Genomic DNA, 17609 nt, shown 5'->3' with positions numbered 1-17609 from the left:
TCGGGTAGTTGAAGTCACCCAATATGATGGTGTTTGGAGATACATTTATACCCTCCAGTGTCTTCAGGAAGGCTGTGTGGGGTTCCTGAGTTTGAGAGGGTGGCCTGTAGCATGCTACAATTTGTAGAGCAGTTTTGCCTATGGTTAGTTGCACCTGGATGGTTTCGAGCTTGTGCGTTGCCACCAACCTGGAGGTGTGGGTATCCTTTATGAATATGGATCCACCCCTCCTTTTGTGGTGTGGTCCGGGTTTTGGGGCGGGCATGATATGAGGTAAAACCTAATAGTGCCGGGGTGCTCTCAGGAGCCTTGAACCAGGTTTCAGTTACAGCACAGACATCGATGTTCTCCATACTGAGAAGGGCCTCGAGTGCGTGCATTTTGAGATTTAGACTTCTGGCATTGAGCAGCATTACCCTCAGTTTCTTCCCATTTTTGTTTTCTAGGGTGGTAGGTTTAGAATTTGAGCCTTGCCTAAGAAAGGCACTATGGGGGTGGCAAGAGCCTTAGCCAATATCCGGAATCCCAGGGGTGACAGGTACAAGCCGTCCCTTGCGAAGCAGCGTGGCTTGTCAAGCATGTCATCCCAGGCAGACAGACACTGGATCCCCTTTGAATGACACCAGACATTAAGCCAATTGTTAAAGCTGATCATCTTGTCTCTATATTGTGGCATCATTCTTGGTGAAGGAAGGATACTGCTCAGGGTTAGGGTCATACCTGCCTGGGCTACATAATCAGAGAGCTCCTCTATGTCTCTTTTCATGTAGTCCAGGGAGGTACGTCTCAGGTCGTTCACACCAGCATGGACAATGACTGTGTCATATTTGTACTTGCCGTGGAGTGACCCGAGTGCTTGTGTTATGTGGCGGATTCTAGCGCCCGATAAGCAGCTTACTGTGACCCTCTCCTTGTTCAGCCTAGTGAGTGGGACGTCAGTGTGTATGACTATGGAGTCACCTATGACAAGTATGTTTGGTGTTGTATTTGGCCTTAAGGGCTGTGACTGCTTTGCACACTGCTTTTGTGGTTTATGTGTTGCTTGTGGGGTGTCTTGAGGTAGCAGTTGTTTGGGTGTCTGCTTTGGAGGCCTCTGCTGTTTAGGTAAATTTTTACCTTGATGAATTTTTAACTTGATGAGGCTGTGACCTACTTCAACACAGACTTTCTTCAAATACTAGATTACCACGCACCTTACCACTCCACTAGAATAAAAAACAAATCTGCCCCATGGCTTACTAAACAAACTAAGCAAAAAAATGCTCCTTAGAAACAAAATATGGGCTAAATGGAGGGCTACCAGATGCCCATCTGATCACCTCCTCTTTAAACAATTAAGAAATGCCACCAAGAAGGACACTCTTAGAGACAAAAAAGACTTCTACCTTCACCTCCAACATTTCACTCAACAAACTCCACAAAAATTTTGGTCAGGGTTAAACAAACTTCTTCAGCCAGGTCACTCTACTACTCCTGCCCCATTAGGTTTCAACCATAATAATTCCAACCTGATCCCTGATGCCTTTAATAACTACTTTAAAGAAGCCATTCAATCCCTAGCCAATTCTCTTCCTCCACCTACTGCCTTCCCACCTAATACTTCCAAGACTTCACCTCCTACCTTTCATATACACCCTGTTCCTACATCTCTTATCTACAAGCTACTTAAACTGAAACCTTGCACCCCTTCTGCCGACCATCTCCCATCTGAATACCTACAAATTGCCGCAAAAGCTGTAGACTACCCCATATCTATCCTTATTAGCAGAACTATCTCTGAAGGCAAAATCCCTACCATATGGAAAGTATCCCATATCATCCCTCTACATAAAGGTGGATCTTCCATAGAGCTTTCTAACTTTCGACCTATTGCCTTACTCTCCCCATTAGCCAAGATAATGGAAAAATGTATTCACAAACAACTACTCAACCACTTACTACAAAATAATCTACTAGCCAACTGTCAACATGGCTTTAGACCATTCCACAGCACAACAACTGCCCTTCTATCCTTCACTGACTCTATAAATAAAAATCGTAACAATAACTCCTTTTCCTCTGCGCTCTTTATAGACCTGTCAAATGCCTTTGATATGGTTAACCATAACTTACTTCTAGACAAACTAAAGTACCATTCTCTTGATCCTCTAGCATTACAATGGTTTAGGCGTTATCTTACCATTCTCTTGATCCTCTAGCACTACAATGGTTTAGGCGTTATCTTACCATTCTCTTGATCCTCTAGCACTACAATGGTTTAGGTGTTATCTTACCATTCTCTTGATCCTCTAGCATTACAATGGTTTAGTTGTTATCTTCTAAACAGACAGCAAGCAGTACTTTGGGACAACAAACTGTCTTCATTACTTCCAGTAAATACTGGAGTCCCACAAGGCTCTATCTTAGGTCCCCTTCTTTTTTCCATATTTATCAACGACCTCCATATGAACATACCTAAAGCCACCTGCATCCAATACACAGATGACTCTACCTTAATCCGTACTGCCAAGAACATAGCCTCCCTCCAGTCCCTAACCCAAACTGTTTTCCAAATGTAGAAAACTGGTTTATGCAACATTGCCTCATGCTTAATCCCAAAAAAACAAAACTACTGCTTTTTACTCCATCTCATAAATTACCCACTCCATTCTTCTCTATTACCTCTAACAATGCTACAAACATAACCCCTGATTCTACCACCCGCCTACTAGGTGTTACAATTGATAACCGTCTTAACTATGATGACCATATTAACTCCACCATAAAGACTGTTAACAAAAAACTTGGAACCCTCTATAGAACAACTAGGATGGCTAGAATTGCAGAACCATATACTCTGTCAACAGTTACTTATCACTCAAAAGATCCTACACCACCCCAATAACACCCCTATCCTCACTAATCTGATTACACCATATAAAAACCTAGATACACTACGTTCTGCTAACAAACTCCTGGTCTCATCAGTTAAATCTAACAACAAAGCTGGTGACTCACTTTTCTCAAACCCTATAGGTAAAAACTGGAATCAGCTCCCTCCTGAACTTTCTACTCTAGCTTCTACTTCTCTATTCAAAAAGCATATTAAAGAACATCTTAAAACTCAGTGGCTTTGTCCTTGTGCTACCCCAGACTGAAACTTTTCCCCTCCTGCTCATGCCCCTTCCCCTCTCCCCTAACCTATACCTCCAAATCTACTGATTTCTCTTTTTTTTCTCATAATAATAGGATAAATGTAAGGACCTGACTCTGTTTGCTCATACCCAGCTTGAGGTTAATGTACTTGTTATTTTTTACTTAGTTTAATCTTTTAACATAATGTCTTTAGTCATTTATTCCTCTGTACTGTTATTATACATGTCTTTGTTATATATTGTTAACTTTGTTAGTGTTCATGCTTGGAGCTTTTCTCCCGTGGGCCTCTACTGAAAATGGAAATTTATCCAGTTAGACTAGCCCGATCAACAAATGTAAAATAAATAAATAAATAGTAAGACAAAATTAACTAAACTAACACTTCTTTTTTTGGCCTTTTTCCCAGTTAGGGGTTGCCACAGCAGATCACTTGTCCACTCATAATTCGCAGTGGAGTTTTATGGTGTCGAGTTGCCACAGAAGGCATGCACAAGCATGCACTCACACCTAGGGCCAGTTTAGAGTGTCCAATCCACCTATAGCATCTTTGGGATGTGGGAGGAAACTGGAGTACCCGGAGGAAACCCATGCGACCATAGGGAGGACATGCAGACTCCACACAGAAGACACCCCAGCCAAGGATTGAAGCAGACAACCTTTTGCAGTGAGGCGACAACGCTAACCGCTGCATCACTGTGGCTGCCCTAACTAAACTAACACTAATAAACAATATTTTTGATGTGTTTAGAAAATTCATTAACACAAATTTAAATATAAAACTGTGGCATAGATTTTTATACCATTTAGTATTACAAGGGATTTCCCTGATAAAACACATAGAGAGATTTTTGGTTTATGGGAGAATAGTAACCTGTTTTGTTGGTTGCAATGTATTGAAAACCAACAAGCTTTGAACACACAAAGTATATTGTCAACCTATGGCCTATCCCCTAATGACTGATTGGTCCTTCAGAGTGTCACAGCATACACTAAGGATCTGTGTAGAATAGTACATAACTCATCCTTCAAAACTGTACCAAAATTATAAACTGGATTTTTGGAATTTTATGTAATAATATCAATGTTAATAATGAATTATCGTATCTATATAACACTTTAATTGTCTGTAAAGCAGCTGCTAAAGATTCTTACTGGCAATACCTAACTAAAGTTCTTCAAGTATCATAATCAATGGAAGATAAAACAAACATTTTATTTTCAGTTAAACTAACTTCGTATTCACAATTCTGGAGGATTTTTCATTGGAAATGTCTACACAGATCCTTTTTGACACCGGAGAAACTCTCAAAAATGAATCCCTCAAACAGCAAGTTATGTTGGAGATGTCATCTGCCCACTAATGCTGACTGGTCTCATATTTTGTATGACTGTACTAATATTAAACCATATTGGAATGAGATCAACAAATTTCTTCAAGCTATCTATACTGATGTATTTGTTTTGTCCGAGTCCTTAATTTTAATGAATGTTGTTAATAGTAATAATATAAAGAAAGATGACTTGTATTTGTTGTGAACAATGTTAGCAATAGCCAGAAAATGTATAACTAGAAGATGGAACTCTAATGTAGCACCCACAATGGAGGAATTCCTATCATCACTGAAGAAATGCATACTAATGGAGAAAAGAACTAAAGAGTTAAGAACTTTTCCTAAGCCATTGGTTAATAGTCCACGGAGGAAGGTTTTGAATTTGATTGATACCCTATAGATGGAACCAAACTCTTCCTATCATAGTTTATATATTAACTTATTATTTAACTACAAATGTTTTTATCTGAATCCTTTTTGTCAGGCTGAATGTCTTCTTCTTCTTCTTCTTCTTTCGGCTGCTCCCATCAGAGATCGCCACAGCAGATCAACTGTTTCCATTTCTTCCTGTCCTCTGCATCTTGCTCTGTCACACCAACCACCTGCATGTCCTCTCTCATCACATCCATAAACATTATCTTAGGCCTCCCTCTTTTCCTGTTACCTGGCAGCTTCATCCTTAGCATCTTTTTCCCAATATACCCAGCATCCCTCCTCAGTACATGTCAAAACCAACATAATCTTGCCTCTTTGGCTCTGTTTCCAAACCTTCCAACCTGGGCTGACCCTCTAATATACTTATTCCTAATCCTGTCCATCCTTGTCACACCCAGTGCAAATCTTAACATCTTCAACTCTGCCACGTCAAGCTCTGACTCTGCCTTTTTTTCAATGCCACTGCCTCCAGCCCATATAACATAGCTGGTCTCACTACCCTCTTGTAGACCTTCCCGTTCACTCTTACTGGTACTCGTCTGTCACAAATCACTCTTGACACTCTTCTCCACCCACTCCATCCTGCCTGTACTCTCTTCTTCACCTCTCTTTTAAACTCACCATTACTCTGAACTGTTGATCCCAAGTACTTAAACTCATCCACCTTCGCCACCTCTACTCCCTGCATCCTCACCATTCCTCTATCCTTTGTCAGGCTGAATGTAAATACTGTAAATAGTTATTGAATGTTATGAATGTATTAAATTATTGTGTTATTTCATTAAAATAAAACTCATTTGAGTAAAAAAAATTAATAAAAAAGCATAAATAGAATTTATATGAATCACTATAATTTACAATAGTTAATAAGTTAGACAATCCAATTTAAAAGTTATGTAGGTTTCTTCATATTCCTTAAGGTATTTTGAGTATTTTAATGAGTGTGCCCTATCTTCTTTAGTTAAAAAAGAAAAGATGGCTTAAGTAATTAACTAGGTCCCAAGGCTATAGGTTACTTTTAGCATCCTTTGCTGTGCATTTTAAATGGTATGGTTGGTAGTTTGCTGGCTTTCAGTGCTTTGTTTAGTATTTGTTTACAATAAGGTATACTACTGATAAAATAGAGATAGCAGAATAGAGGTTTCATTCCTGTATATACCTAGGTGTTAGGAACCATGTGCTGTCTTCACAGCTAATTAATTATTTAATAAGAAAAAATGAAATAGGAGAATCAATGAGCTGAGGACGTCTGTTGTGAATTATGGTAAGTATAGGTATTTAACTCTGTGTTTTCCTCACCCCCTTTTTTCTTTTACTTCTTTTTCTTCTTCTTCTCTTTTCCTATTCCAGTGGTTCGCATGGAGGAGTTGGAGAACAGAAATCAGAGGATGGAAACTGCTTCCCAGACAGAGGCTTTTTGTGAAGAAGTCATAGCTGATAGAGGCCATCAGCAGGAAAGGTCACTTCAGAACCAGTCTAAGAGGAGTCAGGGTCATGTAAATGAAGCAAAGAAGCAAGACAGAGAGCCGGCACAAAAAAGGGGAACATGCAAGTTTCCTGAAGATGTACCTCAGTCTAAAGAGGAAGAAAAGCCCGTAGCAGGGCATATGGGTATGTAATACCAACTGGATTGTTTAAATGAAAGCAATTTACAGAGCCAGTCATTTCATGAACATTTGAGCAGTTTATAAAAACCTTGGGCTACTTCAAATTAACAAATGCCCACATACCTGAAAATGAGAAGACCGAGACGACATCACCGAATCTTCATTTAAACGACTCCTCACATGACTGACAAGTTACCCAGGGAAAGGAGGCAGTCAGACAACATTTGGAAGTTTGCCCTTTTTCCCCACTATAGTGCGATCTGAGAGTTGATATAATTAGTTAGGGGGAGTGTGGGGCAAGGCCCCCCCTTTTGTGTGGGTTCAGAATGTTTTGGTGTGATTTTTTTTGTGTGTGTTGGTGGACTGCCTCCTTTTCTTGGGTAACTTGTCAGTTATTTGAAGAGTCATTTAAGTGAAAATTCAGTGTTGTCGTCTTGGATATTTAAGATTCGGGTATGTGGCTTTCGTTTATATAAGGTAGACCCAGAAGTAACACCTCAAGAAAACCGATCTAGGTTTAGGCTTTTTTTAACATTTTATTTAACATTGCCATTGTTTGTTCTGAGCAGGGTGATGTGTAGTCTTAGTTAACAGATATGCTACTGTTCTATGATGTTATTGAAAGCATTGGTAGTTGTCGGAGTTTTTTTTTTTTTTTTTTGGCTGTGGAAAGGTTTGGTTGAGAGATATGACCAGGGGCTAGGATATGGTTGATGTATTCCCAAAAAGCTTTGGGATTCTCATAATTTATATTCTGAGACTTTGTGTAGAATGCTTGCTTACCTGGGCTTATCTTGGCATTGTGATATACCTGATATATTTGAGGTGATTTTTATGTTTGGAAATTTGTTTTCATTATGTTGTGCCGGTTCCTGTGGCACTTAAGGAAAATGGTGGGGGGAATATGCCTATATGTTTGATTTAGCTGATGCAAATGGATTCAGCATATATTAAATTCTGAAGGGCTAGGAGATAAAGATTTAGCTCCACCTTTGGCTTTCTAGGAAAAGGTGACTGGAGAAGTTTGGAACAAATACATATGACAATAAAGTAGTGAGTTTTGTTAACATAATTAAACTGCTCATCAAAAATCAAACACATCAAACATTGCAGTTATTAGCATCTCTTCTAACAGAGTTGGAAGCATCAACTTAGAAGTAAGTCAGTGTGACTGTGGTATGATCAGAAACTTTGTAAAATAAGGGCAGTCACAAGACATCAACAATGCAGGAACACCATGCTGATACCAGATCGGGAGTCATAACTGATACATCAAAGCCGATTTCAAATCAAAGCCTTGTTGGGCTTTAGCTACAGGAAAGTGTGCCTGACCATCTTGTAGATTTGCCAATATCTGCTCTCACTACAGAGTGGGACACCCTGCTGCCATGCTATCAGCCAAAAAGGTTTCCAATCTGTGAAGGTTTGCTTCTGGATTAGGCTTGAAACCACTGAACTCCTTGGCAGACCTGCTTCAGAGATACAAATGTTTTTTGGGCAGGATCAGTAATGTGGCTGCTGAATTACTGTGATTTACTATTCACTCAGTGTACATTAATAATGTGAGTTCCTCGGTGAGGGTATTGCACTTAATAAACAGAACATTTATTGCCAGTCTAGGCACAAATTTACTTCATATTTTGCTCTGTCTCCTAATTTACTTTATCTGTACAGCACAGAGGTTTACAGTCAGTTAGTAATGGCAGGCTTTAGAGTTTAATACTTAGACTTGTCTGGAAGATGCATGTTTTTGAGATCGGTTGTCGATTGACCCTGCAGGATGAATAGGAGTGCTGTATGATGATTGCTCCTGTTTCTGTGCCTTTCTACACTCATTATTTTTGTATTTGTCCTAAACTTATCTGCAAACAAGTTAACCAATCAGAAGAAAATGGGGTAGTCAGTTGTTTCATTTCTGGTACTTAATTGGGTATGCCCCTGTTTCTGAGCTTTGTCCACCCTTTGATTTTGAATTTGCTGGAGTTTTCCATGGACAAAGTGGGGGCATGGGGTATCCGATCTTTTGCAGAAGAGTGTTATTTTTGAAAGTGGGTGTGCTGCTTAGTTTTCTGGGCTTAGGGGTTTGCTCTGCTTTGGTCTTGTGATTTTGGTACTATTCCTTTGTTTTTGTAATGTTTGGTGGGTCTCTGGAAATTATGATCTCTCGATGTCATTCACTGGTGTTTGTTATTGTAATTGGTGATTTAGGGTGCCATTTGTTTGTTGTTTCAATTATTTGCAGTTGCTGTGTTTCTTTCCTTTCTGGTTTTGTGCAGTGACATTGGGTTGCTTTATGCCTGGTCTCAATTCTTTGCAAGGTTGATTTTCTGGAGTCACAGGGGACTGCTTTCTGTCAATAATGTCAGAGATCAGTGTTTCATACTTTAGTGTTCAAATAATGCATGTCTATGCAGACCTTTTGGGCTATTGATGTTTCATGTCTTGGGGAAGAGATTGGAACTTCATCTTACCCCTGTGGCACAAGTGTCGGAAGCTTTGGAGTGGTGACCCTTGGCTGAAGATTCTGACGTAATTTCAGCAGTTCCTGCTGCTAATTATGTCTAATAAAATTCTCATGAATCAGTAAGCATTTCAGTGGCTAATTTTCCTGCAGTGTGCATTTCCTTGTCAATAAAAAAGCAGAAATAGAATTTATATGAATCATTATAATTTATAACAGTTAATAAAGTATACAAATCGATTTAATAGTTATATAGACTTCTTCATATTCCTTATGGTATTTTGAGTACTTCAATCAGTGTCCCATCTTCTTTACTTAGAAAAGAAAAGATGGTTTAAGTAATTCATTAGGTCCAAGCCTATAGGTTACAATGAGCATCCTTTCCTGTGTAGCTTAAATGGTATGTTTGGTAGTTTGCTAGCTTTTAGTGCTTTATTTAGTATTTGTTTACACTAAGCTGTACTAATGAAAAAAGAGAAATAGCAGAATAGAGGTTTCAGTCCTGTATATACCTAGGTGATAGGAACCATGTGCTGTCTTCACAGCAAGTTAATTTTTAATGAGAAAAAATGAAATAGGAGAATCAATGAGCTGAGGACGTCTGTTATGAATTATGGTAAGTATAGGTATTTAATTCTGTGTTTTCCTCATCCCCTTTTTTATTCTTATTCATCTTATGTCATACATGTATTAGCCACTTGCAACAGCTCCAATTGTCTGTTTGCTTCACATAATTCTTTCCTGGGATCTCCCTATTTAATTATACCAAGACCGGACCACTGTACCTTGATAATGGCTGCTTGTACTTGCAGCGCATTACCTGCTTAGCATCTTCCTTGTGGATCTTCTAGTTGGCGTCCTCATACAACCCTGGGAAGTAGCTCTAATTTGTAACAATTGCCTGCTCTCACTGTCTGTTTTTAATAATGGGCATGTGGAGCTGTTAGTTGGCGTCCTCAAACAACCCTGGAATTAACTCTATTTTCTGTAATAACTGCCTGCTCGCACTGTCCGTTTTTTAGTTAGGGCATGTGGAGCTGCTAATTGGCGTCCTCAAACATCCTTGGAATTAGCTCTACTTTCTGTTACAAATACATGTTTGCACTGTCCGTTTTTTTAGTAAGGGCATGTGAAGTTGCTAGATGGCGTCCTCAAACAACCCTGGGAAATAGCCCTATTTTTCTGTAATTTCATGCCTGCTCGCACTGTCTGTTTTTTAATTTTATAGGCACGCGGAGCTGCTAGTTTGGCTTCTTTGGCGTTCCTCAAACAACCCTGGAATCAGCTCTATTTTCCTGTTATAATTGAATGCTCACACTGTCCATTTTTAGTAAGGGCATGTGGAGCTGCTAGTTGGCGTCCTCATACAAATCTGGATATCAGCTGTTTTTTCTGTATTAAATGCCTGCTCGCACTGTCCGCTTAGCAAGGGCATGTAGAGCTGCCTGTTGGCGTCAGGAACTGACTCATGTTCCACCAAGTATTTAATCTGCATTGCTTGTGTGTAGTGCATAATACAAATGTTATATTAGTTAAAATATATTAGTTATAATTGTGTGTAGTGCACAATACAAATGCTATATTAATCAGTTGTTATATTGTTACTTTTCTTTTATACAGTTTGTAGAAAACAGCCATTATTTCCCTCTCTATAGAATTTGAATTAATCAGTAGTACTAAGTATCTGGACATCAGTATAGTTTAAGTGAAGTGTACAATACTAATGTTATATAGCCGTTGTTATATACCCTAAACCACATTACACTAGAGTCTGTTTTTATCCTGTGAACTCCTACATGGGTTTCTGAATGTATATGTAGCAAAGCAATACATATTTGTATAGAGTGTTTCCTTGACTTCTTGCTTTTTTGATTGACTGCACTTTTGCCTGCACTGATTGTACCTTTTCCTGAACTCCATCCAGCAATGTTGAATTAACTCATAAATGTAGTTTTTGATATTTTGCTTAGCCACAATGTCTGGTCTACCTACTAAGGTCAATTGTCTCGTTTTTCTCTACTACTTTTAATCTTGCTCCCTCTTCATTCCCTGCTCTCCAGCTTGCCCTCCTTCCACTAGAGGCTGAAAATTTGGATATCTGGAATCTCTGGACCCTTCCATTTTACCTGCGGTCTCACCTCTGAGCTCTTCCAAGAAAGGAAGAAAGAAAGTATGTGTTCACCTAAACCTGGCAGACAAGCTGACATTTAAGATTATTATGTCTTGTAGCCTATAATTGTTAGTTTTTAGCCAGGACTGCCAGCAGCCATACCCTCCTCTGTACTCAGTGGTCCAATTTCAAATTACTCCAACCCACTTTCCTATCTTGCTATCCTATAATTTGCATCACCTAAGTTTTGTTGTCTATAACCTGCTCCTGCTATCCTATACATTTCTTTAAAACATTCTGCTGCCCATACCTTGCCCCATCCTTTCTTCATATATCTTTTGCTCTTCTGTAATCACCTCTTTCCTTCTCCGAACAGTACTACCTCACTTTATTATTCTTTACTCACCTGCACTTTTCTCTTACCTGAGCAGTCTGCAATCCACTGATTGTTCATCCTGAGCTGTTCTACTCTTTTGTCTCTACCCGCTCCGTTCGCCCTGCGGGCTCACTCCGCTCCCCTACCCCCAAATCCCACCCACCCCCACTCCACCTACATTTATTACTCCAGTTAAACCCTCCCCTCTCTATCCACACCAATCACTAGCCTTCCCGCCATTCTCCTCTCCTCCCATCAATTATAGGCCACTCCCTTTAATTACATCCTCCTATCCTCCCACTTAGTAAAACCACTCCCTACACTAATTACACCACAGTTACTTCCCTACTCTCTGTCTCTTTCTCTCACCCTACGTTTCCATCCATTCTTCCTCATCTTTCTTTCTCTACCCACTCACAATATGTACTCTCCACTCCTTCTCACTCTTCGAATCCCCTTTATCATGCTTTTAATTCTAATTCCACTGCACCTTACTTCCTCCTATACCTCCTCTTCTCTTCCCCATTCTTTTTGGTCACACCTCTCAACTTCCATTCCAAATTCTAACCACTCCACAACTCACTTCCATAACATATCATCCTCTCTATTACAGCATAATCCTCTCCACTACTTCAAACCAAAGATCCTACCCATCTCTACAATACACTACTCTCCCAAAGTTCTAATCTACTGCACACAAGAGTCAAAAGGCAAACTAAATAGCCTACTATTTTCCTTCTTCTTCCACCTACTCCAATCAGGCGATATCCACCCAAACCCTGGACCTAGCACTACTAACAATCTCTCCTTCCCAAAATGCACTACTAACAATCTCTCCTCCCAAAATGTAGCAAAACCACCAATCTCAAAAGCCTAAAATAGTTACTCTCAATGCCCAAAGTCTAAGAAATAAATCTACTCTATTCCACGCCTGGCTTCACCATAACCTTCCTGACATTGTAGCCATCTCTGAGACCTGGCTAAAACCTACTATATCTGACTCTGAAATCCTTCCCCCTGGTTTTCAAGCCCTTCGATCTGATCGCTTAAACAGAAAAGGTGGAGGAGTAGCCTTGATATTCTCCAATTTACTCCCCATTACTCCTTACCCAAACCCTATTCCTCAGTTTTACAACGCTGAACTACTTATAAGTTTACTACAAATGAATACTCACAAAAGTATCTGCTTCATCTCCCTCTATATTCCCCCAGGTAACAATGCTATCACCCTTGAAGAAATCCTCCAGTGGATCTCAACTAATATTAACCTAGAGACCTATATTTTAGGGGATGTCAATATCGATTGGAACAAAGTTAATAACCCAAATTCAGCCATAACCGTCAATCTTTACAACTTTACTCAATTAACCAATTCTATTACCAGACCCAACAAGAGCAATCCTCCAGGATCCACACTTGACTGGATCTTAGCTACCCACCCTAATAATATCTTGGACTCTGGAATCCTTCCCGACTCTTTCAGTGACCACCTGCCAGCCTTCAGCCACCGAGCAACACAGTCTTCCCCCTCCAGCATCAATACCTACATACACAAAACCTTACTCACTTTAATCCTGTTACCTTCTCTAATACCCTCAAACAAACTAACTGGAATAATCTAAAGTCTTTACCACTTGATAGTGCCGTTGAAACTTTTAACTCTACCTTCCTAAATATACTTAACACCCAAGCACCTCCATGAACCATAAGAATCAAATCTAAATTCACACCATGGTTAACTAGAGAAACCAAAAACTCATGCGACAGAGAGACAAATGTGGAAACTATCTCAGCATAATAAACATCCTGAGACCCTACTTCAATATAAACAACTTCGCAACCTTACTAAAAGACTTATATACAAAGACAAACAATCGTACTACATGACTCTCCAAGCCAACCATTCTAATAACCCCAAACAATTTTGGAAGTCCATTAATTCTCTTCTCAACCCAGGCACCAAAAATAATCCTTGCCCTGATACTACCAAATCCGACACAGAAATTGCTACTCTGTTCAACTCCTTCTTTATTAATTCTATAGCTGAACTAAATACGTCCTTCCCTACTAACCCATCCTCACAGTTCTGTCACTCTACCCCAGCCTCTAAACCCAACCCTCCCACCACTTTTCAACTCAAACCAGTCTCTACCTCATATATAAAACAACTTCTCAGCAAACTGAAACCTTGCTCAAATGCCCCAGATAATATTCCATCTAAATTCTTACAAATTGCTGCAGATGGAATCGCTCTCCCCATTAGCATCCTAATCAATCGATCCATACAGGAATCATATGTCCCTAAGCTGTGGCGTACTGCCTTTATACACCCCCTTCATAAGGGTGGTATAAACAATAATACCTCAAACTTTCATCCCATAGCCATCCTCTCCCCAGTATCGAAAATACTGGAAAAATGCGTTCATGTTCAACTAATGCTTTTCCTTACTAAAAACCACCTCCTCTCTCACACTCAACATGGTTTCCGTCCTGGCCATAGCACTATAACTGCTCTACTTTCATTCCTTGATATAGTCAATCATGCTCGTGACTCTGGCAAAATAGTTTCAACAGTCCTACTTGATCTCTCTAAGGCTTTTGACACTGTCTCCCATACTCATCTCCTTAGTCACCTCTCTAACCTTAACCTCTCTGACAATACATTATCCTGGTTCTCAAGTTACCTTTCCAACAGATCCCAAGCTGTAAAATGGAGAAAAGGCACCTCTAACTTCCTTCCTACCCCCACTGGAGTTCCCCAAGGTTCCATTCTTGGCCCCATGCTTTTCAATATCTTCATCAATGACTTCCACTCTGCTATCCCAAATACTGATATCGCATACATACCGACGACTCCACCTTAATCTGCTGTGCCACCAATCTCCCTGAACTTCTAGCACACACACAAAATGCCTTCTCTGCCACTGAGAACTGGATGCTCCATAATCACTTATCTCTAAATGCTAACAAATCTAAAATACTACTCTTCCCCACTACAAAATCCTTCCCTCTTGACAAAAAGACCTTCAAAATTAGAAGCCTTAAAAATTCTACCATAGAAATTGTCCCCCATGCCAAACTTCTTGGGGTCACTATCGATGAAAACCTAAAATTTGACATCCATGTTCAACTCAACATTAAGAAAACACATCAAAAACTTGGCCTGTTATACAGAAACTTCCACTATCTCTCTCCTGCTTCTAGACAAACGCTTGCCACTACCTATCTTCTTCCCTCACTAATGTATGGTGCCCCTCTATTAACTAACTTATCCACCTCCACCTCCTCAAAAATGGAAAGTTGTTATAACAAAATTTCTAAATTCACCACCAAAGCCAAACACTCCTCCCATCATTGCTCTGCCCTCCAGTCACTAAACTGGCTAGAACTCCCCAACCTTCTAGACTACCTCCAACTAACCACTGCCCACAGGCTATTATTTAACCCTCTAAATGTCCTGCACTATCCAACATCCTTCAGCCATATACCCTAATAGGCCACTTGTTCAGCCCACCTAAACCTACTCAATGTCCACAAACCAAAACGACCTCCCGGCAGCACCTCCTTTCTTTTCCTTAGCCAAAAGTGGAACTCTCTCTCTCCTTCTTTAAGATTGATAGAAAATCCTAATAATTTCAAAAATTACTCCATTCCTACCTGTTTTCTAAGTGGAAGTGCAACTGCACTTTCCCCACCTAGCCCCCTCGCTGTACATATTAACAGTAATGCTATTCAATTTCTTACTACTATCAACCTTGTTCATATCTACTTATTGCTACTGTTGTCCTGTGTATATATGTAAATACTGTAAATAGTTTGCTCTCCCTTTATTCCCTCCCTAAAACTTATGCTTGTTCTACCACTCTGCCATTACTAGACTCAGACTCTTTGTAATCTTTTAATCATCCATTTCAAGATATAAATAATATGTTATGTAAACACCATTCCTTTTATTACCTCTGTATCAGAAATTACCAGCATTCATACCATGTAGACTGACGGTTGCATCCTTATGTATCTGTACCTTGAATCTTATGTTTATTTTTATCTTTTGTATTTTGTATTTTGTTTTATTCTTTTTATTCTTTTTATCTTTGTATTTTGTAATGTGGAGCTTTTCTCCCTGGGCCTCCACTGAAAATGGGCTCCTGAGCCCAGTGGACCTCCCCGGTCATCAAACTGAAATAAATAAATAAATAATAAATCTTATTCTTCTATTTCCTTCTTCCAGAGGTTCCATTTGATGACTTGGAGGAAAAAATAAATCGGAGAAGGGAAACTGCCTCCCGCAGAGTTGCTTATTATGAAGAAATCATACCTGATAGAGGCCATCAGCAGAAAAGGTCAGTTCAGAGCCAGTCTAAGAGGAGTCAGGGTTATATAAATGAAGCAAAGAAGCAATACAGAGAGCTGGCACAAAAAAAGGGAACATGCGAATCTCCTAAAGATGTACCTCAGTCTTGGGAGGAAGAAAAGCCCACAGAATGGCATAGAGGTATGTATTACCAGCTAGATTGTTTAAATGAAAAGCAATTTAGAGAGTCAGTCACTTCCTGAACATTTGAGCAGTTTATAGAAGCCCTTCCTCAAGAAGGGCAATCCAGATTTAGACTTTTTTTTTTTTTTTTTTTTTTTTTTTTACATTTTATTGACCATTTCCTTAAGAAAACAATCAAAAGAACATCATTGTAAATAGTAGATAAACAGTAACCGATTAGTAAACTGTTAACATCAATACTAAAATATTACATATATACTTAGGATAACAGACAAAGGACAACAGCAGTGCGAACAGTCATCAAACAATAAATAGCATAATAAACTATTAACATGAATATTAAGTATAAGCATTTTAAGCCAAGTAAAAATTAAAGAATATATTGAGCTTTAAATCCATCTATAGTATACAAAAACAGCAAATGGAAAGTGGAGAGTGGTAGAACCAAAGGCCTTACAATCAAAAATGCAGAAATATGGTTCCTAGGAAAGAGCAGGAGTTAATGATCCAGATGTTTTCAGATGGTTATAGTGAAGTGGTTTCTATGCTCAACATATAGTCTTTTTTTGCCAGTGATAAGATAGTAGACACTGCTAATCCCATTGGTTTGCGATTTTCACAATTCCCATTGAACTGACAGCAGTCAGATGGGGGATATTGGAGTTGAAAGTTCCACTGACAACAAAGATTGGTTAAATAATGCACTAGGCAGTAGTGTCAGCATGTCTGAAGTGACCATTATGGCCCATATCCTGGCTACCATTATAAAGAAAATTTGGCATGGGGAATACAGTGATGTATTTGAGTTAGCTGACGCAAGTGGGGTTCAGCATATGTAAAACTCTAACGGCACTGTCCAAAAGATCTAGCATTGGCCTTAGCAGTCTTTGCAGGAGACAATTGAATAAGTGAAATAGGAAGACCTGGCACACTTGATACTGAGCTGCATTTACAATATGGTGGTGGTCACTGAAAAGGAAGCACATTAGGCATTATCATTATTGACAGATTTTATAACACTTTGGAAGGGGCAATTTACCAGAGGTGGGTTGGTGTGGCTTTGGTACGATTAGAAGTTTTGCCAACTAAAGGTGGTTAACAAGACTTTGAGATGAGAGTATCACCATGATGATAAATACTTGGGGCAGGGTCTGTTCAGTAAAGCAGAGTGTTCTCTGTTGAGGGGGACTCAAGGCCTCCAAAACTATAAGCACTGTTGGTGACTCCCTTTTTCTGAGAAAAGACATCTCTTTTTTGCTTTAAGTAGCTTAAACGGATTGAACTATGTTCTTTTTTACCCATTTCATTTTGTTTTCTGTTTTGAGAAATCAGCTTGGACTGTTTTTTTTTCTTTCTATGTGGCAGATAGATACTCAAATTGCCCAGGCTGCACATTTCACATGCTTTTCTTTTTTTGCATGGTCCAGAAGCTAGGGCAGTGAACACAGAGCACTCGAGGAAGCTATAGGTGATGGATATGAAGTGCCTGAGAAGGATTGCAGGATGCACACTGTGGGACAGATGGATAAATGAGGACAAAACAGCAGAACCCAAATTAGCTCCAATTGCAGAAAAGGTCAAATAGAACAGATTACAGTGATTCAGGTCCATGTGCAAAAAAGCAGGAGATAATTTGGTGAAGATGACTTGGAACAG

The 17609-nt window shown here is 39.5% G+C and overlaps 1 protein-coding gene across 1 annotated transcript in view; it reads left to right on the top strand.

Annotated features, from left to right (window-relative positions):
* LOC122798663 (neurofilament medium polypeptide-like) overlaps positions 1–17609 on the top strand; it is a 199790-nt gene that overhangs the window by 66641 nt on the left and 115540 nt on the right. Inside the window, exons 3-4 of the mRNA XM_044067749.1 lie at positions 6252–6512; positions 15687–15950. Coding sequence (XP_043923684.1) covers positions 6252–6512; positions 15687–15950 — 525 coding nt within the window. The remainder of the gene's footprint in view (positions 1–6251; positions 6513–15686; positions 15951–17609) is intronic.

This window comes from Protopterus annectens, chromosome 3.part1, assembly GCF_019279795.1.
Source record: "Protopterus annectens isolate FY-2018-M chromosome 3.part1, PAN1.0, whole genome shotgun sequence".
NCBI lineage: Eukaryota > Metazoa > Chordata > Ceratodontiformes > Protopteridae > Protopterus > Protopterus annectens.
The sequence above is the reverse complement of the archived record's forward strand: the minus strand, read 5'-3'. Positions and strand labels throughout refer to the sequence as shown.